We start from the raw sequence: 23017 nt of genomic DNA on the forward strand, positions 1-23017 counted from the left end.
TGTTTACTAACGGTTTAAAAAATGACAAGATAAAGACAATTTTGAAAGCCAAGAACTTTAGCACTTTAGCGGAAGCGATAACAAGCGCAAAGAACGAAGAATCGCTAACTCGAACGGAAACTGCAGGAATGTACCACATGAATAAAACATATAGAGGCGGAAGAAGAAATACAACAAACGGATACAAAAATAGTTTTGACAGGAGAAAAGAAGGTAACAAGACATATAATAATAGAAATACAAATGGAAACGAAGTAAGACAATATCATAACAGAGGTAGGTCTCAAAGAAACAGAGGAGCAGGACATGGTCATCGAGGGAGAAATAATAATTGGTCGCAAGGTAGAAACCCCAGCAACAGAAATTCACCAGGAGCATATTTCGCAACAGAGGAGCAGCCCCGCCAAGAGCAACCACACACAAGCACAATACAAGAAGTAGATTTTTTTCGTGGCCCATCAAATGGAGGCAGATAATTCCACAGCAAGTGGATTAAATTATATTAATGTTTATTACAGAGGAAAACGCAAAAAACTATTAATTGACACTGGCGCAACAGTCAGCGTTTTATTTGAAGAATGTTTAGATAAAAACTACACCGACATAAACAAAACCCGACGTATTAGCTTACGAGGTGTTACCGGAAAAACTATATATACAAGGGGAACCTTATTGTGTGACCTTGAAATATTAGATAACTCAGAGAAGATAACGTTGACACAGGAATTTGCAGTTATGAAGAGTTTCACAAATAAAGTCGATGGGGTTATTGGTAGCGATTTTTTGTACCAATATTTTGCTACAATAGATTACGAATCCTTAAAATTATCGTTACATGTAGAAGGAATGAGAAGAGATTTTAAAATGCTATCTATGGGAGAAATTTATACGATAATAATACCTAGGAGATGTGAAAAATTATTTTTTTTCGAGATCGGGACACACTACGGAGATTTTGTAACTATACCACAGGAGATAGCGGAAGGAATTTTCTCGGCAGGAACAGTCTCAAAACCAGTCGACGGAAAAATACCAATAAGGATATTAAATATCAATGATAGAGAAATAATTGTTAAGAATTTTAGACCGAAGGTCGAAAGATTAGACAAGTTCGACGTTTTCCACATGGGAGAATCAAAACAATCGGTGAGTCGTGCCGAAAGACTTTTGAATATAATAAACACAAAAAATTTATCGCTAGAGGAAAAAAGAGCAATAGAAAAAATATGTGTAAAATATTCCGATGTGTTTTTCTTAGAAAACGATCCATGCACAACGACGGACGTATACAAAGCAAAAATAAAATTGCAAAAAGGAGTATCACCTGCTTATACAAAACCGTATAGATTACCACACGGACAAAAAACGGAAATAAATAGACAAGTAGACAAAATGTTAAAAGACGGGATTATTGAAAATGCAATATCAGAATTCTCATCTCCACTACTTATAGTGCCAAAGAAAAACGATGAAAATGGAAACAAGAAATGGAGAGTTGTGATAGATTACAGACAACTAAACAACAAAATTGAGAATGACAGATTTCCATTACCATGCATAGAAGAAATCCTAGACGCTTTATCAGGAGCAACATATTTTTCACATTTAGATTTATACCAAGGATATTACCAAATAGAACTCGATTCTAAGTCCAGACCGTACACAGCATTCGCAACCGATAGAGGTCAATATCAAATGACACGACTTCCGATGGGGTTAAAGACAAGCCCAGGATGTTTCTCACGAGCCATGACTATGGCAATGTCAGGTTTAAATTATGAAAACATGTTTATATATCTTGATGATTTGATAGTCTTTGGCAACAGTCTACAACAGCATAATCAGAATTTAGTGAAGGTATTAGAGAGACTAAGGAAAGTAAATCTGAAATTAAATCCAATTAAATGCGAGTTTATGAAAAAAGAACTATTATATTTAGGACACAAGATTTCGAATAAAGGTGTAGCACCAGATCCGGAAAAGATCACCGCATTGGAACAATATCCAATACCACAAAATGCAAAAGAAGCAAAAAGATTCGTAGCCTTTGCAAATTATTACAGAAAACATATCAATCATTTTGCAGAAATAGCCGCACCTCTAAATAGACTATCAAGGAAAAATGTAAAATTTGAGTGGACAACAGAATGCCAAAAAGCTTTTGAAAGCCTCAAGACGTCATTATCAAACCCCCCCGTAATGGAATTCCCAGATTTATCGGAGGAGAACACGTTTATTCTACGGACAGATGCATCTGGCATCGCACTAGGAGCAACTTTGTCAAACGGGAATGACAAACCGGTAGCATATGCCAGTAGAACACTTAATAAAGCGGAAATGAATTATCCTACGATAGAAAAAGAATTACTGGCAATAGTATGGAGCATTGCTAAATGGAGACATTACCTTCTACAGAAAGAATTTATTATTTTGACAGACCACCGACCATTGGTGTACCTATTTGGTATGACAAACCCTTCCAGCAGATTAACCAAATTTAGATTGAAGTTAGAAGAATACGACTTTACAATTAAATACGTGAAAGGAGCTGAAAATGTAACAGCTGACGCCTTATCACGAATAGAAGTTACATCAGAAGAACTAAAGCAACTAAATAAGGACTCAGAGAAAAGTATATTAGTGATGACGAGAGCACAAACGAAAAAGCAGGAGGAAATCACCGATCCGAAGAGCGAATGGACTGATCAACCAGACGTAGTCGAATTGTTGAAATTCCCGAAAAGTGCGGTAGAGGTAAAACTGATAGACAAGGACGATTGCAAAACAATGAAGCTAGATTCGGCTGAAGAAAATACAAATAGTAGTATATTGTACAATGAAGAAGACGATATTATTTATCTGATTCGAGATTTTCGATCAACGTCTGCACTACGAGCGTCGTTGAGAAACTCGACATATCAAGAACCTCGATCAACGTCTGCGCTACGAGCATCGTTGAGAGCCTTGATTCAAATGTGCGCACAAAAGAATATAAAGGAACTAGTACTAGTAAAGAATAATAAGAATCAGCCAATTATTGAAGAGATAAGAAAGGATCCTAAAATATTTAAAGAAAGAGATATCAAAATATGTATAGTACAAGACAAACAGAATATAGCAGATGAAAAATTAAGAAGAATTATAATTAATGATTTTCACATGTTACCAACAGGAGGGCATGCCGGAATAAATAGAATGTACAAAAATATAAGGAAATATTATTTTTGGAATAGTTTACGAAAAGATATCGAGGAATTTGTGAAGAGATGCGACGATTGTCAAAGACATAAGCATTCTATCATAACCAAACAACCTCTAACTATCACATCGACTGCCACCTGCGCATTCGACACAATATTTATAGATCTAGTAGGACCATTTGAGATGGATGACAGTGGGAATAGATATATATTGACACTGCAATGTGAGCTAAGTAAATACATAGAAGGATATGTAATAAAGAACAAAGAAGCCGAAACAGTAGCCAAGGCATTGGTAGAAAATTTTATTCTGAGGTATGGAGTACCCAGAAAAATAGTCACAGACCAAGGCTCAGAGTTTATGGCAAGAACATTTAAGGAAACATGCTCATTATTGCAAATAGAGAAACTAAACTCAACAGCATATCACCACGAAACAATAGGAGCTTTAGAAAATACTCACAAACATTTAAATGCGTACCTTAGGATACAACTATCAAAATTCCCTACAAATTGGAGTACATGGGTGCAATATTTCTGTTTTTCGTATAACATTTCAGTACACTCAGCAACGGGTTATACTCCGTTCGAATTAGTGTTCGGAAAAATATGTAGACTGCCGACAAATGTTCAAAACGAAATAGAACCCCTGTATAATTTTGACGACTATCCCATGGAACTGAAATACAGACTACAAGTAGCCGCAAAGGAGGCCAGAGAAACACTAACACATACAAAACACAGCAAAAAAAAAAATATATGATGCCAAAACGAGTAAAATAACTTATAAACCAGGAGATAAGGTATTAATAAAAAAGGAGCCAAACACAAAACTTAACTGTTTGTTTTCGGGTCCATATACCGTAATTAAAGATGAAACGCCTAACGTAATTATTGAGAAAAAGGGTAAACAAATAGTCATACATAAAAATAACGTTAAGCTGTATAATATATAAAAAGAATAAGTACTGAAAAGTGTTATAGTGTAAAAGTGTAATAATAGTCCACCATAAGACTTTTACTAGTACTTAAGGTTCAGTGTAAATATTTATATATCTCATTTTTTTTCTTTTCTCATTTTCTTTAATATGTTTGTTTAATTTTCTTATAAAGGAGAGACGTCAGTCAGCATAAATAATATAAAATAGAGATGAAAGGAAATTGTTACTGAAATTCCCTTTCATCTTTTCCCCGCCCAGAGAGATGTGATGGTACACGACAACCCTCACGGAATTTTCCTAATTTATTTGTTATAAGAATAAGGTCAATATTATAGTTGCAATTTGTATAATTTATTACGATAGTAGCAAAGTTCAAAGTATTCAACTCATTCGCAAGACTGCAAACACAGCACACGTCATTATTGAAATACGTATAGCATAACCATATATGGTAATACATATGGGCATTGTTTTTAATATAATAAGATATAAGTGGGAAGGTCGAGTACCTGAGACATTCATTGTTGTATCAGTGTGTTCGCTGAACTCTGCTGGCGCGTGGTCAGGGGATATAGTTACCGAGATATGGGTCACCTTGACCTATCCTAACTATAATGTCGGTCGACGTAGTTGTAACTGTACCTTTAACCTTGTAAGAATAAAGATATGTAGAAAGTTTAAGTTTGTTTGTTCGGGAGTGTCTTCGTCCAGCAACCCCCAACATCACATGTCTAATTTTGAACATCGCCAGAGAACGGCAGTTCTCGCCAGTGGCGCACACCCACACCACCCTACACGCGACACTATATATACACAAAATTTTCGATTTTCTAAATCTGACTGAATTGAAAATTGGGCCAACTCCCATCTTAAAGTTCAGAAAAGACTCACAAATTTATATGTCAACCATCGATTTTGGTCCAAGGTTGTAGATTTTACGGCCCTTCCTATTTAGGGTCTGTTTTTCGTTTTCGTCACCAAATCTCCCAAAAAGTTTAAAAATTTGTCCAACCTTTGCGGTTTCTAATAGAACTGATCATTACCTTTCCAACGCATGTCTAATTTTGAAAATCGGTTATACCATTCAAAAGTTATAGAGCTTGGAAATGTGACTCAATTTTGATTTAAAAAAGAGAAAATGTTTGTGGATATGTATGTATGTGTGTTTGAAAGTTAAACCGATTTGATATTTTTTCTCTGTGTTTAAAGAGGGGGTCAGGGCCGATTTAGAACCGGTGTAGTTTGTGACTTTTGACCACCCATAAGCCAGCTATAGGACTTGGTAAGTACAAAACAGCATATTTTTTGGGGGTATATATATTCGGATCAAGAAGAGGCAGGAGAACCGCAAATACACCAAATCAATAGTGTTGACTTAAACTTTCAAATGGTGTCCAAGCCGTCAGGATCAGACATACACACGACTCAGTATAGCCGAAAAACTGAAAAACTAAACTTTAAAAATTTTGGTTTTTCGGCAATTACTCAACATTTCAACGTACGAATTGCGACAATAAATTAGCGTTTGTAGAAGGACTCAAGACGAATCTAACGATGTATACCTCATATCCGGGAAAATTCGAATTTTTAGGTTATAGGCTTTATAAATATAATAAAATCTATTTCCTGTGGGAAAAACGGTTTCGAAAGCTCAGTAATTCCTGTACCTAATAGCTTCAGTTATCATACTTTACCTTAGATCCATCAGATACTAGTCAATACGTTTCAAACTCATGTTTACTGATCAAAATCGGTTAAGCCGTTTAGAAGTTATTAAGATACAAAAGTATAATCCAATTAACGATTATTCCCCAAATGGTTTATGAGTTGTAGTGGTTACGACGCTAAATTTGATCTGGCAACGGGCAATCCGACTTCATTTACCGGCCATCTCAATATATTTTTTTTCAATCTATTTCGAATAGAAAAAAATCTAGTGTACATTCGATGGACACTACAGTATTTCTCATGATCATCTTTCAGTGCGTCACAGTTTTTCGATTTCTTTCTAACGCATTAAATTGTATGTGACAGAAAAAAGGCACGTCGGTGATTACATTTCGTCGGTGACATTTTTATAACATTTATTCTAGTTATTCTAGTTTTCGATAGACGGCGCCATAATAAAAAAATATTTTTTTAATTAGATAATAATATTACAAATATAATCTGTATAATTTATAAGACTATACAAATCAAAGAAAATACCACCTTATAAATGCAAGAAACACTTTTGATTTGTTTTTATTCCAAATTGAAAATAAAATGTGACAACTGTCAGATTTAACTAAAATGTCATGTTAGAATAAATGTCATAAATGTGTATTATCACGGACTTACCCTTTTTCCTATCATTTGTTACGCACTGAAAAATGATCATGAGAAATACTGTAGATGATTTGGGAGATAATGCAACAAAGGTGACCATTTATAAAGCTTGACGTGTAATAGAGGAACATTGCATTCAAATTCATACATTTAATTTATAAATAACTTTGAAAACTCCTGATACAAGAATAAAAAACCGCTAAACGCCGTAAAAATGAGTGGCGCATAAAATATTCCAGCTACAAAAGATCTGATATGAATGTTACGTGGCGCGAAAATGGATTTTCGTTTTATGCAAAACAAAATTCTAGTTTTATTTTAAAAGATTTTTCCGTAACATTTGCTAAATTTGAAGTAAACGCGCCACAAAAGAGTTTCAAAATTCAAACTGTATCAAAGTTACTCTTTTGTGGCGCGTTTACTTCAAATTTAGCAAATATTATGGAAAAATCTTTTAAAATAAAACTAGAATTTTGTTTTGCATCAAATGAAAATCCATTTTCGCGCCACGTAACATTCATATCAGATATTTTGTAGCTGGAATATTTTATGCGCCACTCATTTTTACGGCGTTTAGCGGTTTTTTATTCTTGTATATATCTACGCGAAGTTTTCGATTCTGTCAACCTGACTGAATTTAAAAACGAGCTAAATCCCATCTAAAAGTTTAGGAAAGTCCCGCCAATTCCATATGCCAACCATCCATTTTGGTCCAAGGATGTGGATTTTACGTCCCTCCCCATTTGGGGAGTCATGAGTCATCATCCCCAAAACTCTCAAAAATTTTGAATGTTTAAGTCAGACTTAGTTAAGAGGGCATATTTTTTGGGTGAGTATTTCAGGTTCAAACAGAGATAGAAAAACCAAACCAAATAAAGATAAACCAAATCCGTAGCGCTTGAATCAGCTTTTAACCTTCGGATGAGCAAGGGGGGTAAATTCGGACCCCAATACATGTTTTTATTGAATAAATTCAGAAGTATTTGCAATTGTAAACTCATTATTTTTTTATTTGAGTTTAATATCATTCTAGATAAGTACCCTCATATTTTGTAATAAAAAAATTCCCTCTATTTAAAAAAAAATGAAGGCACTCGTGGGAGTCCCGACAGAAGTGAAAACTCCTTATAGTAAATCAATTACGAGCTCAATGCTTTTTCCTCATCCAAAAAGAAGTGCTATACATATATCATATACGCCATGCGTATACCCTATGCTATTTATGTATCCATACACGTAACTTATATACGTACAACATTTCTTTCAGCGAAGTGATGACGGTCGCAAATTCAATACTTTTTCCTCGTCCAAGAAGTGCACAAAGTCCCTAAAAAAAATTTCAATTCAAAAATTTATTTCGTTGAAGCGATGACGGTCGCTAATTTAATACTTTTTCTCCATCAAAAATGTGCACAACGTCCCTCAAGATGTTTTCACTTCAAATATTTATTTCGTCGAAGCGATGACGGTCGCTAGTTCAATAATTTTTCCCCATCTAAAAAGTGCACAACGTACCCAAAAAAAGTTTTCACTTCAAAAATTTATTTCGCCGAAGCGATGACGGTGGCGATGACAGTCGCTAATTCAATACTTTTTCACCATCCTAAAAGTACACAATGTCCCTCAAGAAGTTTTTACTTCAAAAATTGATTTCTTCGAAGCGATGACGGTCGCGATGACGCTGGCTAATTCAATACTTTTTTCCCATCTGAAAAGTGCACGACGGCCCTAAAGAAATTTTCACTTCAAAAATTTATATCGTCGAAGTGATGACCGTCGCTAATTTAATATTTTTCCGTATCCAAAAATTACACAACGTCCCTCAGGAAGTTTTCACTTCAAAAATTTGTATCTTCGAAGCGATGACGGTCGCCAATATAATACAGTTTTCCATCCAAAAAGTGCACAACGTCGTTAAAGAAATTTTCACTTCAATAAATATACGTACAAAATTTATTTCGTCGAAGAGATGACGGTCGCGATGACGGTCGCGAAATAAATCCTTTTTCTCAATCCAAAAATAAGTTTCACATTTATTTAAATTTAAATACTTCTATACAATGTGTATACATATACATGATATAGATACCTACAAAATTTATTTCGCCGAAGAGATGACGGTCGAATATTTTTTCGAGATATTTGGCACACGTATTCGTAATACAATAAGGAATGGCGGTACGGAGCCCAATTTGAAAAATATATTAATATGTGGAAATTACTCTGTAATTAAATACAATATTAAAAAAAACAGCTTGTACCGCCATTAAGAAGAACAAAAAAATACACTTTCTTCAAATAAACTTTTTTATACGATGCCTAGATTTTGTGTCATTTTGGAACTACTAAATTTTTTTATTTCATTAGTAGTTCCAAAATGACACAAAACCTAGGCATCGGATAAAAAAGTTTATTTGAAGAAAGTGTATTTTTTTGTTCTTCTTAATGGCGGTACAGGCTCGTTTTTTTAATATTGTATTTAATTACAGAGTAATTTCCACATATTAATATATTTTTCAAATTGGGCTCTGTACCGCCATTCTTTATTATATTACGAATACGTGTGCCAAATATCTCGAAAAAATATTCAAAATTACAGCCGCAATCTTGGAACGCGTTTTCGCTACCTGTTGATCGCTACTGTTTCCTCTTAATTGCACGATTAGCGTAATAGCCACTAAACCATTATCGCCGAAATGGTCTAGTGGTTACGACGCCAAACTTGCGATCGTATTGCCGGATGACAAATGTAGCGTTGTAACGACTAGATCAATTTGGCGATAATGTTTAAATGGTTTATGACGCTTAACGTGCGATTGAGAAACATTACATTCAAGTTTGTACATTTCGTTTATAATTTTTTTTTAAACTTCTGATACAAGAATAAAAAACCGCTAAATGCGGTAAAAATGTGTAGCACATACAATATAACAGCTAAAAAGAGCTGATATGAATAGTACATGGCAAAATATTTCATTTGGTGGAAAATAAAATTCTAGTTTTATTTTGAAAAATTTTCTATAATATTTGTTAAATTTGAAGAAAGTCACTCAGATGACGTCTGAATCCCTCTAATATGGTAAAATTTAAGCAACATAATATCTGACTTTGAATTAAACTATGGTGCTTTGTAGCAATAAGTATTTGGTAGTTAATAGGAAAGATTGTATAGATGGGTTTTTGACAAAATGTAACCGATAAAACGCACATTTTACAGGAGACGACTTTTTCTTCTACCGACTTTTTTTTAATATAATTAAAATTTTGAAACTATGATAAATTAGTAAATAAAAAAATATTAATTGAAGAAAAAAAACTGTAATATAACATTCTTTTATTAAATTATGTAACACACGATACTTTGTTAGACCTTGTCTGTGTAAATTTAAGTTGAAGCTTGTCGCTTAAGATAAACATACAATAGTTTCAGGATATCAATCTATAAATGAATATTCATAAATAACGTAAGTATCTTAACAGAAAAAATATTTTTAATAATAAAAATCAACAAAGAAAAATTAAATTTAATACGTATATTAATATGTGACACTCTGTGACACTGTATTATACTAAATGATGTTCTATTCAAAAAAATCTCAAAAATTTAATTCAAATGATACGACGTCCAAAAAAATGTAATTTTTGAAAACTTCGTTATTTTACAGAATTACTACCACTTTAAGAGGGTATTACTCAAGTTTGAACAGATATAACAATTTTATAGGTGTTTTTTAAAGCTTAATATGTAATCTTTAAAATGCACTAAACTATTTTGCTTTAGACATGAAATATAAACAACTTCTGTTTAAGAAAATTAAGAAAGATAAAAAAAATGTAATACAATGACCCAAAAATATCAGTTAAAAAAATGTTTGTACAAAGTCATCAAAACCTTTTTCTGTACAGCTTACCTAAAATACATTTAATAATAAGCTTAAAAAATTATAAATATGTAATTTTTTTGAGCTCTTATACAGTATGTCTGCGTAACTTGGAACCTATTGGTAACTTTTTATTATCAGTTTAAAAAAAGCTATCAGATATTAAATTTTATTAATTTCATACGAGGTATGTCAAAAAATATGAATCTTGTTCAAGAGTAAAGTAGCTTTATATTTCACAATATCGAAAATTGTTAATAAAAAAAGTTGTTTGGAATTAAAAACTATGTTTAAATATTCGTTCTAAATTGATTCTCCTACATTTGTTTCAGGTTTCGGTGAACTTACTACAATAAGTGATGAATTCGACCGTTACTTGATGGAAGTTCATTTTATATAACAACAATAAAACACTGAAAACGTTTGTTTTCTATAATATGCTATCCGTTTGTCAAAGGTTCTGCCAGTTTGACCGATGTAAGTTTTCGGGCAGTCACCACAAGTTAGTTTGTAAACACCACTCTGTAGTTGTTTTCTCCCTCAGCTCTTATTGTTCTTAATATATTTGCTTAAGTTGTTGTTAGTTCTGAAAGCTGGTGTTATTCCTTTCTCTTTTATGTATCTGGCTATTTTTGTTGTTATCTTGCCAGTATATGTGATAGAGCAGAAGGTACTGAATTCTTTCTGTGGTGATGGATAGACTAATTTCAGAACTTTCTTATGGAGTTTTTGGTTTAAAATGTTGTTAATTGTTTGAAAATTGTTAAAATGTTGAAAATAAATTATTAAAAGAAACTCCATAAGAAAGCTATGAAATTAGTCTATCCACCACCACAGAAAGAACCCAGTACTTTCTTCCCTATCACATATACTGGCAAGATAACAACAAAAATAGCCGGATACATAAAAAAGAAAGGAATAACACCAGCTTTCAGAACTAACAACACCTTAAGCAAATATATTAAGAACAATAAGAGCCGAAAGAGAAAACAACTACAAAGTGGTGTTTACAAACTAACTTGTGGTGACTGCCCGAAAACTTACATCGGTCAAATTGGCAGAACTTTTGACAAACGGATAGCAAAACACAAAAGGGCTTTCAACAATAGAAAAACAGACACTTCAACTTACGCACTTCACCTTCTAGATCATAATCATTCTTTTAATGAACAATTTCAAATTCTGCATATTCAAAATAAAGGCCTTAAGCTATCTTTATTAGAATCTATGGAAATTAATAAATTGAAAAATACAGATATAATTCTGAATGACCAACTCGAGACAAACAGCTCCCCACTCCTCAACCTCTTCAGTTAAAGACTTCAAAATGGCAAACCCATTGTAATCTAAATCACTTGAGAAAGGCACTCTGCCGAAATAGCTGTAGTCACATAGTTGTAATAAATTTTGTGGATGTATAGATGGTAGTATGGATAGTATAGTATTTAATTGTTATATAACTTACTATAAGTTGATATATTTTTGTTCCAAATATAATATTTATGATATTTGCACAAGAACAACTAAAAAACATAGGTTATGTCATTACCAAATTAGTAAATTAGACCTCAAGTTCTATTAAAAAGACAATAAACCATAAAAACAAGTATTAAAAATTTACCGTATCTATTGAATAAGAGGTTTTATCAAAACTACCACTATTTCTGTTTTAAATTGTTCTGGGGAAATAAAATTTGCACTGAGTTCTAACACATTTAAGATAACACTGAGTAATCCTAACGGTCATTTTGGTCATTTAATCTTATCGTAAGCGGCAAAATATGTAAACGTAACCGACAAGATTTATGGCGTTTAATATCATCTGTCAGTACTACCTTGCCGTTTACGATACCAAAGGCACAAAATGAGGTTGAAATGCGGTGGTTACGATAAAAATTAAATTCAATTATAGACACTTAGGATATTATTATAGTGCGGCCGATATGTGATACAATTGCACATTTAATGATACAAGCATATAATTTGGACCACATATACTACACATATAAAGGTTCAAATTTAGATATGAGGCGATCTCAGATTTTACCTTTTACAAAGATGGCGGGGATTCAAAATGGCGACTATACATATGTGACTAATAGCACGATAACTTTTGAACGAGACTTCAGATTTCAACCAAATTTAGAATATAGGTTCTTTTTTTGATTTACAAGATGGATGTGGTCAACCAGAAGAATCGGTTTACCAGAAGTTGTGTTTATACTGGTTGTTTATGTAAAAAATATGTTTTTTTTTTCAATTTTTTCCCTCTGTATATATTAATTTTCCAAAAAGGTAATAACGCAATTGAATAGAGCATAAAATTATTTTGTAGAAAATATTTTGAAAATTTTAGTTATGTTAATTACCATTTAATAAATGCATAATGTATCTTCACATGTACCTATGTGTGACAGATTCGTACAAATATTATAAGAATTATTGTGAATTTAATCGTAGAAGCATATAATTTGGACTACATATACTACACACATCAAGGTTCAAATTTAGATAAAAGGCCATCTCAGATTTTACTTTTTACAAAAATGGCGGGCACTCAAAATGGCGACTATACATATGTGACTAATAGCACGATAACTTTTAAACGAAAAGTCCGATTTCAACCAAATTTGGTATATAGGTTCTTCTTTTGATGTGCAAGACCAAAGTCTTGAACCGGAAGAATCGATTTACCAGAAGTTGTGTTTTTCCTGATTTTTATATAAAAACATGTTGTGTTTCTAATAATTCTTTCACCCTGTATATATTAATTTTTCAAAAAATTAATACCGGCGTTGAAAAGAGCGTAAAAATATTTTTAGGCAATATTTTGAACTCTTTAATTACGTTAATTACTAATTAATAAATGCATAATGTATCTTCACATGTACCTATAAACCTATGTGCGGCAGATTCGTGCAAATAATATAAGAATTATTGTGCATTTAATGGTTATATCATATAATTTGGACCACACACACTACACATACAAAGATTCAAATTTAGATATGAGGCCATCTCAGATTTTATCTTTTACAAAAATGGCGGGCATTCAAAATGAATCTGACGCACACAGGTACATCTGAAGATACGTTATGCATTTATTAAATTGTAATTAACATAACTAAAAAGTGCAAAATCTCTCGTAAAAACTATGTTTACACTCTTTTCAATGGCGGTATTAACTTTTTGAAAAATTAATATATACAGGGTGAAAAAATTGAAAAAACAACAGATTTTTACATAAAAAAACAGTAAAAACACAACTTCTGGTGAACCGATTCTTCCGGTTCAAAACCTCGATCTTATTCATCCACAAAAAAAACGTCATGACAAATTTGGCTGAAATCGGACTTTTCGTTCTATCGTGCTATTACTCACATATGTATAGCCGCCATTTTGAATACTCACCATTTTTGTAAGAGGCAAAATCTGAGATGGCCTCATATCTGAATTTGAACTTTTGTATGTGTAGTATATGTGGTCGAAACTATATGCTTCTACCGTTAAATTCACAATAATTCTTATAATATTTGCACGAATCTGCCACACAAAGGTACATGTGAAGATACGTTATGCATTTATTAAATTGTAATTAACATAACTAAAAAGTTCAAAATATTTCCTAAAACATATTCTTATGCTCTTTTCAATGGTGGTATTACCATTATGAAAAATTAATATATACAGGGTAAAAAAATTAAAAATAAATTATTTACATAATATAAAATAGTTTTACATGAAAAACCAGGAAAAACACAACTTGTGGTAAACCGATTCTTCCAGTTCACGACATAGACCTTATGAATAAATTACAAAAAGAACCTATGTACCAAATTTGGTTAAAATCGGACTTTTCATTCAAAAGATATCGTGCTATAAGTCACATATGTATAGTCGCCCATTTTGAATGTCCGCCATTTTTGTAAAAGGCAAAATCTGAGATGGCCTCATATCTAAATTTGAACCTTTATATGTGCAGTATATGTGGCCCAATTTATATGCTTGTATCATTAAATGTGCAATTCTTATAAATATTTGCACGAATCTGCCGCACTATTATGGGAAAAATAATTTTGACTCAGCTGTAAACTATCGTAAGGAACCATTTAAGATAAAAATCCCATTTTCGGAAAATTGATGCTTAACATGCTTTGTCAAAAACCCGTCGGTATGTCTAAAAATTGACTAAAAACATGTTTTTTCAGATTATTGTATTCTGAGGGTTACTTAATAAGCTCTTAGACGTTCCACCTCTACACGTGTGTGGTATATGAGACGGATAATAAATATGTCTTTATTTTATTGTAGATATTTTCAGTCAAAAGAATATATTAGAAAATAATGACAGAAGCAGATATTACTAAAAGTGCACCAGAAGATAAACTTACTTCCAATTTGACATTATACTTTAGGGAATACTGCCAAAATAGTACCATTCATGGATTAAAATATTTAGCTAGCAATGAAAAAAGAATGTGGTACGAAAGGTTAGTTTTTTTTTTTTTATTAGAAAAAGAAGTCGCATCCACCAAAAGGTTATTAGCGACGGAACAAAATATAAATAACAAAAGTAAACAACTACAGGTTGTACAGAATGTTTATGGATTTTAGATAATTTTAACTATATTGTCGCAGGAATAGTTTTGACCTAGAGCCTGTGGTAGAGCGTTTGGGATCTTGTAGCGCTGTCTTTCTTGGTCATATTTACTACAAACTATTAAAAAGTGTTCGACTGTTAATCGGACATTACACTGATCGCATATAGGTGGATTACTCTTTGTGAAAAGGTAAGAGTGCGTTAACCTGGTATGTCCTAGACGTAAACGCGCAACCGCAATTTGTTCTCGTCTATTGCGCGACGATGGAAACCACTGAGACACATTATTTTTTATTTTATTTAACTTAGAATTAGATTGAGACCACTCATTTCGCCACAAACACAACACTTTATTTTTAAAATAAGCTTTTAAGTCACTGGAAACACACTTGTCTATCGGCTCCGAAAAATCACTTAAAATTGCCTCTCGTGCAGTCCTGTCAGCTTCTTCATTTCCTGTTATTCCGACGTGTGAGGGAACCCATACAAATTGAACGCTTCTTCCATGTTCATGAGCTTGGGAAAGCTGGTATTTTAGCAACTTTTCAAAAGGATGTTTCGGAAAAATGTGTTTTAATGAGTTTAGAGAGCTAAGGGAATCTGTTATGATCAGGGCTTTGGTGAGTGTAAGCTCGTTAAGAAGTTTCACAGCACGGTATATGGCGTAGAGTTCAGCTGAAAATGTGCTACATGCTGGGGGTAAACGAAAAAGAAGATTGTTTTCTGAAGAAACGATTGATGCCCCCACACCGTCTTCGAACTTAGACGCATCTGTGTAGATTTTATGGTAGTCGGGGTACTTATTTATGAGGTCCTCGAACTTGGAACGAATCAGAGAATGGTGTGTATTAGATTTATCGAAATACTCCAGAGATGCATCACAGGTTGGTAAATCGATCAGCCAAGGCTCGGGGTATTTAATATCCGAGGAGAAAACCTCCGGAAAATTAATGTTTAGGTTTTGAAGTATGGATTTAATTCTTTCGTAATATGGTTTTTTAGTATAGCGAATATCTTGGAATATGTTTACATATTTGTTTGTAAAAGTGTTTTGATATATTGGCTTTGAAATATTGCAAGCAACTGAGGCTGCATGTGATAGAGCGAGGTACATGCGGCGGTGATGTAGCGATGGTTCTCCTAAAAGAGCATAAATGCTGGATACAGGCGTAGTTTGGAAAGCCCCTAGGATTAATCTAACATTTTTATTATGAATAATATCTAATGATTTCAGTAGACATTGATTAGCAGTGGAATAGGCAATTGCTCCATAATCTAGCTTAGAACGTATTAAAGATTTATACAGGAGGAGTAGAGTGGATTGGTCTGAGCCCCAGTTTTTATTACAGAGAGATCTTAATACATTTAATCTTTTATTACAGGAAAGGATGAGTTGTGAGATGTGATTTTTCCATGTTAACTTTGAATCGAAGATTAAACCCAAGAATTTGTGGTGATCTCTAAACTCCAGCTGTTTCTCATACATTCTTAGGTTAGGAGGTTATGGCAAGGGGCTTGAAGAGAATACAACTCCTATTGATTTTTCTATTGAAAATTGAAAACCTGTAAAGTTGGACCAATTTTCGAGAGTATCTAAAAAGTTTTGAAGAATTGACGACATTGAGGAAATATTTTTACCTTTAATAGATACCACTAGGTCATCAGCGTATAAACGAGCCTGTTAGGGTGCTTGAATGTTTTTGATGATGTCATTTATTGCTACCAGAAATAGTGTTGGACTGAGTATGGATCCTTGGGGTGTACCATTTTCCAAACTATAAATATTTGAAAAGATATTATTTATTTTTACTTGAAAAGATCTGTTATTTAAAAAGTTTTGGATGAAAGCAAGGCAGTGACCTTGAATATTCCATTTATGAAGTTGTCTCAAAATGTTGTACTTCCAAGCTTTATTAAATGCACGTTCTAAATCAAAAAATATAGCAACACATTTTTGTTTTGTAGCAAGAGCTTCATGTATTTCACTTTACAAGTCTAAAATGTTGTCTGTGGTTGACCGATCTTTTCTAAAGCCATTTTGTTCGGAGATTAAGAAATTAGAATTTTCTAAAACCCATGAGAGCCTGGAGTTAACAATATTTTCTAGTAATTTGCAGATTGTTGATGTCAGAGATATGGGTCGATATGATTCTGGGTCATATTTAGGTTTATTAGTTTTTAGGAGAGGAATGACTATTGCATTTGACCAAATAGCTGGCCATTGGTAGTGAAGCCAAATTCTGTTGAATATGTTTAACAGATACGTTATGGCTGAAGCAGGGAGATGTTTCAGAAATGCTGAAGGAATATCATCAGGCCCAGGACTAGAGTCCTTCAAGTTAAGAATAGATGAGTTTATCTCTTGAAGAGAGATCGGATGGTTTAATGAATTATTTTGTGCTTCAAACGGATAAATGGGATTTTGTTCGGCGAATTCTTTGGCTTTGAGAAAATTGGCGGTATACTGTTGATTCGATGAGTGGCCTTGATAGATTCTTCCAAAAATGTTTGCAATATCGCTGCTCGATGTTATGAAATTATTATTTTCTTTTAGCCCCGTGAAGTTATATGAAGTGTGGAAACCAGATATTTTCCTAACTTTGTTCCAGACATCAGAGAGGGGGGTGTTGCTATTAATTTCCGATGTGTATTTGTTCCATGAAGATCGTTTAGCAGTTTTGACAGTTAGCTGTGCCCTTGCTTTTAGCATTTTGAATTTTAATTTATTTTCGGGTGTTTTATGTTTTTTGTATCGGTTTAGGGCTGATTTACTTTCACGGATTGCTGTAGCACAACTGTCATTCCACCATGGTACAGGACATCGGCCTTTAACAGATTTAGATTTACCAATAAATTTGTGGGCGGCGCTTAAGATAAGTTGATTAAACTGCTCTACATTCGAGTTCACATCGTCTGTTATATCCAAACTGGAAATATTATTATCGATATATTCGGAGAATTTTTGCCAATTTGCATTTTTTATTCTCCACTTAGATATGAATATGGGACCTGATGAGGGATAATTATGGTTTCTAATTAGGATTGGAAAGTGGTCACTACCATATGTATAGGTTTGAGCATCCCAACTGAAACAATGAGCTAAATTTGGGTCGCAAAGAGTTAAATCGATGCATGAGGAATACCCTGTTGAAATATTGAACCTTGTAGGGCTACCATCATTAAGAAAATTTATATTAAGTTGATCTAAGATATCGGCAATACTTGAACCTCTGGCAGATGTGTGATCTGAACCCCAAATTATGTTGTGAGCATTAAAGTCGCCTAGAATTATACGAGGACGTGGCAGTTGCTCTAATAACCTGCAAAGGCTATCAGAACTTACTTGTATGTCGCAAGAAAGGTAAACATTGCAAATAGATACTAAACTGGTAGATGTGATTCTGATAGCAACGGCCTCCAAATCACTGACTATTGGAATTTGTACCGCCTCGATGGATTTGTTTACTAGTATCGCTACACCACCGCTTGCACGACTTGCATCTGTACGGTCTTTGCGGAAACAAGTGAAATGTTTTGAATTGTACAACTGATTGGCCTTTAAGTTTGTCTCCTGTAGACAAATAATATCTGGAGAATATTCAGAAAAAAGAAGCTGTAGCATAGGAAGACGATGGAAAAATCCATCAATGTTCCATTGAAGTATCGAGTTGAATGTTGTTAACAGATTCGGAGTTAGATGATACTGAGCAATTATCTACAGAAGAGTCACTGTCTAAGTCAGAAATCTCTTTCCCTAAATGTTTATGAAGTTTCTTTTGAAGTTTTGTAAACTTAGTTTTTGTAGATCTATCATTTGCATATTGATAGCTGCTTTGTAAAAGATAGAGTAAACCAGGCATATCAGTTGTAAATTCTTTAACGACGCTAATAGTGTCGGGGGAGCCTTGGACATTATCAATCAGTAAGGACAATTGGTGGTAATTTAAAACGAATGGTGGGGTATGATTATCAATAAAATGTTCAAGAGTTTCCCGTGTAGATGGGACTTTAGATGAGCGCGGTTTTTTTGGTTTAGAAGATTTGGGTTTTGTAAACAGATTTTGTGATGAAATTGCTGAGTCTGAAGGAGGAGTATCGATCTCACCAATACTGCGTTTTATGGAAGAACTTGCATTTTCGCAAGTGCTATTAGAGTTTTCACTTGGATGTTGTGGCTTTATTACCTTTGGAAGTACTGGAGCAGACTCATTGGTAATGACAGAAGTCGAGCTTGAAGTTTTGATTGTAAGATTGTTTGAAATGGTTGTTTCGGAAAATTGTGGTGATGTATCAGTTTTATTGGAGTTTTCTGCAGTTGTATCTAATGGAAGAGGTGCTGATAGATTGGAGGATATTGCTTTAGGAGTTTGTGAAAACGGTATTGCCGCTGAATGTGGATGACTGAAAGTGTTGCTATGAGTAGGAGTGTTAGTAATTTCTTGGTCATGGAGATTTGTAGGTGTAGGTGATATGCTCGGATTTGATAATGCATAACTTGATGACTGCTGAGTGTTTGGTAACTTGTGTAATATACTTGTTGGGTCTGTTTGATTTGGTACTTCATTGTTTGAATCAATATGAGTTGATTCCGTTACTGAACTGTTATTGCATTGGGATGATATGTGTCCTGTATTTTTGCAAATAAAGCAGGTGAGTGTACCTTGTGACAAAAATATGCGGTAAGGTGTTTGGTCGAAATTTATTAGAATAGAATCTGGAATTGGTGATGTTATAGGGCTTACATAAACTTGCCTCCGAAAGCTCAATATGTGACTATATTCGGGAAGAGTTGAGCTAATTTTCAGAAATGTTATTGGGAAAATAAGCTTTAAACCAATATTCTGTAATTCTTCAACTAATACTTGATGAGGAATTGACGGGCAGACACCAGACAAGACTAGTCTTTCTGCTGGAGAGACAAGTCTCCGTGCTGTTACAATTTCGCCGAGTACTTCTATAGAGCCATGTTGTTGCATGAAATTATCTACTACGGTTTTGTTTGCCAAATACATGCAGATTCTATTATGAGATAATATAGATGAAAAAATAATATTTTTTGGGTTGATTATTGTGCCCAACGGAATTAAATAATCCTGCAGTTTAGCATTATCGATACAACTAAATACAATTGCTTGGGTCTTACTCGGAAAAGAGTTTGAAGCGGCTGATGCATAACTGTTTGTGATATTCGAACGTTGATTTACTGGACTGGTTAGATCGGAAGGTGTGTTAACATTGTGTGAAGTCATTTTAGCTGCGGTGGCGAAAGCTTCAGTCCGGCTCTGGTAAGTGACAAACCAACCGTATGCTAGCTAACCTCACAAATTGATTGAACGTTGGTGTATATTTATTATTTGACGTTTTCTTTTCACAATAATAAAGTAATAATTACGTTATTACGTAGTAGTATCTAGTAGATAAACACTTTAATTTTAAAAAACTATTTAATAATACCACTTGTTTTTAGTAAAAACTAGGAGTACAATATCAGTACAACTTCACCATCACGAAAGGTTAGTGTTCTTATGCCATGTGTATATATTATTTCTGTATTTATACACTTATGTAGTATATTCTATAATCAGAAAATTTTTGAAACCAAACTGACTCTGGCCACTGACCCCTTCACATTTCATAAATAATCTTGTATGTAATATTCTTAAGAGAATTTTAAAATGTGGTTCGTTAGATTTATTAGGGCGGTGGTGGCTCTTGCAGAAGTTCTCACGTAGTGTTTTGAGTAGATCCAATACTGTCTCGATTTTCTCTTGTTACTGCACATAGGCACAAATACCATCTGGTCCTGGGACTTTGTTATTTTTTAATACATAGTTTGGTAGCATGTACGTTAGCTTCTAAAATACCTGGGCCACACCAATAGTTTCCCAGTTGTGGTATCATTTTGTGTTATGTGATCGTTGAACAAAAAGTAGCTGTATACATTTTCCAAATACTAAGTCTACCGCGAGGGTCCATTATTAGTTCATCTTGGTCATTATGTATACGAGTGACTTGTGTTTTGTTGAAGATACCAGCAATTTCCTTAATTTTCTTGTGATCTCCTTGCCGCTATAATTTCTTTACGGATTTCGCTGTGTATATTTTGGTACCCTATGTTATGTTATTTCGGTTATTCTATGATCTTTAATATTTCTTTCGTCATTAACTCATTCTTGATAACTGTTTTAATTTGGAGAAGAAAAGTGTTGTTTACATCTTCAAAAATTAGGATCATCTTTTATGGTGGTCCATGACTTTTCAATATTATTCACACTTGTATATTAGGGAAATTATTGTTTATTACTTCTGTACATTCTTCTCTTGTATGGTTGTTTTTGAGTTTTCTAATGTTTAATGATGCCTTCTAGTTTCTTGCATCCTAATGATCCCTTTTTTGTTTAGTTTTATTATTTTATCAGATACTTATAATAATATTCTAGCTTTAAACAAGCGGTGGAATGCTGAAATTGAGAGACTAAGGGTAGAGTTCATCACGCTACTATGACACATGACAAAAGCGAGGGGTAAAAGGAAGAATTTGAATGGGATTATCCGAGCCGAGAAGAAAATACACTGGAAAGATCTGAGCAGAAAGTTGGATGAGCACCTCTGGTGGGACGGGTATAATATCGTAATGAAGCATTTTAAAGCTTACCCTCCGTACAATATGGCGCTGGACGAGAAGCTCAAGGTTGTCTGAAAGTTATTCCCTCCCGTAAATTGGCATGGCGTGTGGAGGGACGTGAATGGGAAACGAGGTATACTCTTCTCTGCAGGAACTTGCTTCGGCGATGGAGCCCTTAAGTCGCACAAGGCTCCCGGTCTAGACGGAATTACCCCAGAGGAGGCGGTCAAATATCTGGGACGATTGTAGCCTGCGTGGATTTTGGGTCATATGAATGCCCTGCTTGAAGCACAGGTGTTTCCCGAGCCTTGGAAAAAGTCTAGGCTCGTAATCCTACCGAAAGTAGGCTAAAGTATTCGCCTATTTGTCTTCTTTCGAGCATAAACAAATTTTATGTGAAGATTTTATGTGATAGAATCGAATGAGTCGTAGAGAGATCTGGGGGATTGTCACCAAGGCAGCATGGATTTTGCGAGTGTAAGAGTACGGTAAATGCGATGATGATGGTGCTTCCCGCGGTGGAGGGGACGGGAGACCGCAACAAGTGGGCGATTCTGTTCCTCTTCGACGTGCGAAACTCTAGCGGTAAGGAACTGCCCCGCATATTTAATAAATATTAAATGGGATTACCTGGCCGAGAGAAAAATCATGGTTGAGAGAGGCGTGATTATTAACTTTATGGCTGGGGTGCCCCAGGGGTCCGTCCTTAGCCCGTTGCTGTGGAACTCGGCATATGATGGGGTCATCCTCCTCTATCTTTTCTCCTTCGTAAAGATGTAGTGGCGTCATGTAAGTCGTTTGACTATTTATGTCCAAGATGGGGTATATTCTCCATGAATTCGGAGAGGGGGTCACTCCCTTCGCGTTCGCGGATGATCTGGCGCTGCTAGTAGCAGCGCGGGATAGGGAGGAACTCCTGTCCAGAGTATCGTATACAAGTGTCCTGATTCAGGACTGCATGAATGAGCATTTTTTGAGTCTCAAGGCAGAGAAGACTGAGGCAATAGTCCTTAAAGACCCGAGAAAAAGAGATAAAATGGTGTTTGATTGTGCGGGTGAGCACAATACACGATAAGAAATACGTCAACTACTTGAGGGTGGCCTTACATGGGAGTTGGGGAGAGAACGTCCGGGAGGTCACCCGTAAGGCGGCAGAAAATTGGCTGCGCTGGGGTGGGTAATGCCCAATATCGGGGGACCTAAATCTGAAAGGAGTAGGATTCTACACGGAGTTGTTCAATCTATTATCCTCTAAGCGGCACCAGTCTGGAGTACGGCTGTGGAAATACAAGCGTACACAAGGCTCTTGGCTCTTGGCGTGGACTAGTCTGCTGCGGGTAACAAGTGCTTACAGGACTGTGTCTGCTACTTCCCTGTGAGGTATCACCAACTGTGCACCCTTACGTGTGTTGGTGTGTGTACGTGTGAGAGGGAAAGAGAGA

At 34.5% G+C, this 23017-nt stretch overlaps 1 protein-coding gene across 1 annotated transcript in view; it reads left to right on the forward strand.

Annotated features, from left to right (window-relative positions):
- The first annotated feature begins 14661 nt into the window (after nucleotides 1-14661).
- LOC126890542 (pickpocket protein 28-like) overlaps nucleotides 14662-23017 on the forward strand; it is a 96100-nt gene continuing 87744 nt past the window's right edge. Inside the window, exon 1 of the mRNA XM_050659550.1 lies at nucleotides 14662-14840. Within this exon, the coding sequence (XP_050515507.1) occupies nucleotides 14695-14840 (146 nt within the window). The 5' untranslated portion in view covers nucleotides 14662-14694. The remainder of the gene's footprint in view (nucleotides 14841-23017) is intronic.

The sequence above is a fragment of the Diabrotica virgifera genome, chromosome 8, assembly GCF_917563875.1.
Source record: "Diabrotica virgifera virgifera chromosome 8, PGI_DIABVI_V3a".
NCBI classification, from domain to species: Eukaryota; Metazoa; Arthropoda; class Insecta; order Coleoptera; family Chrysomelidae; genus Diabrotica; species Diabrotica virgifera.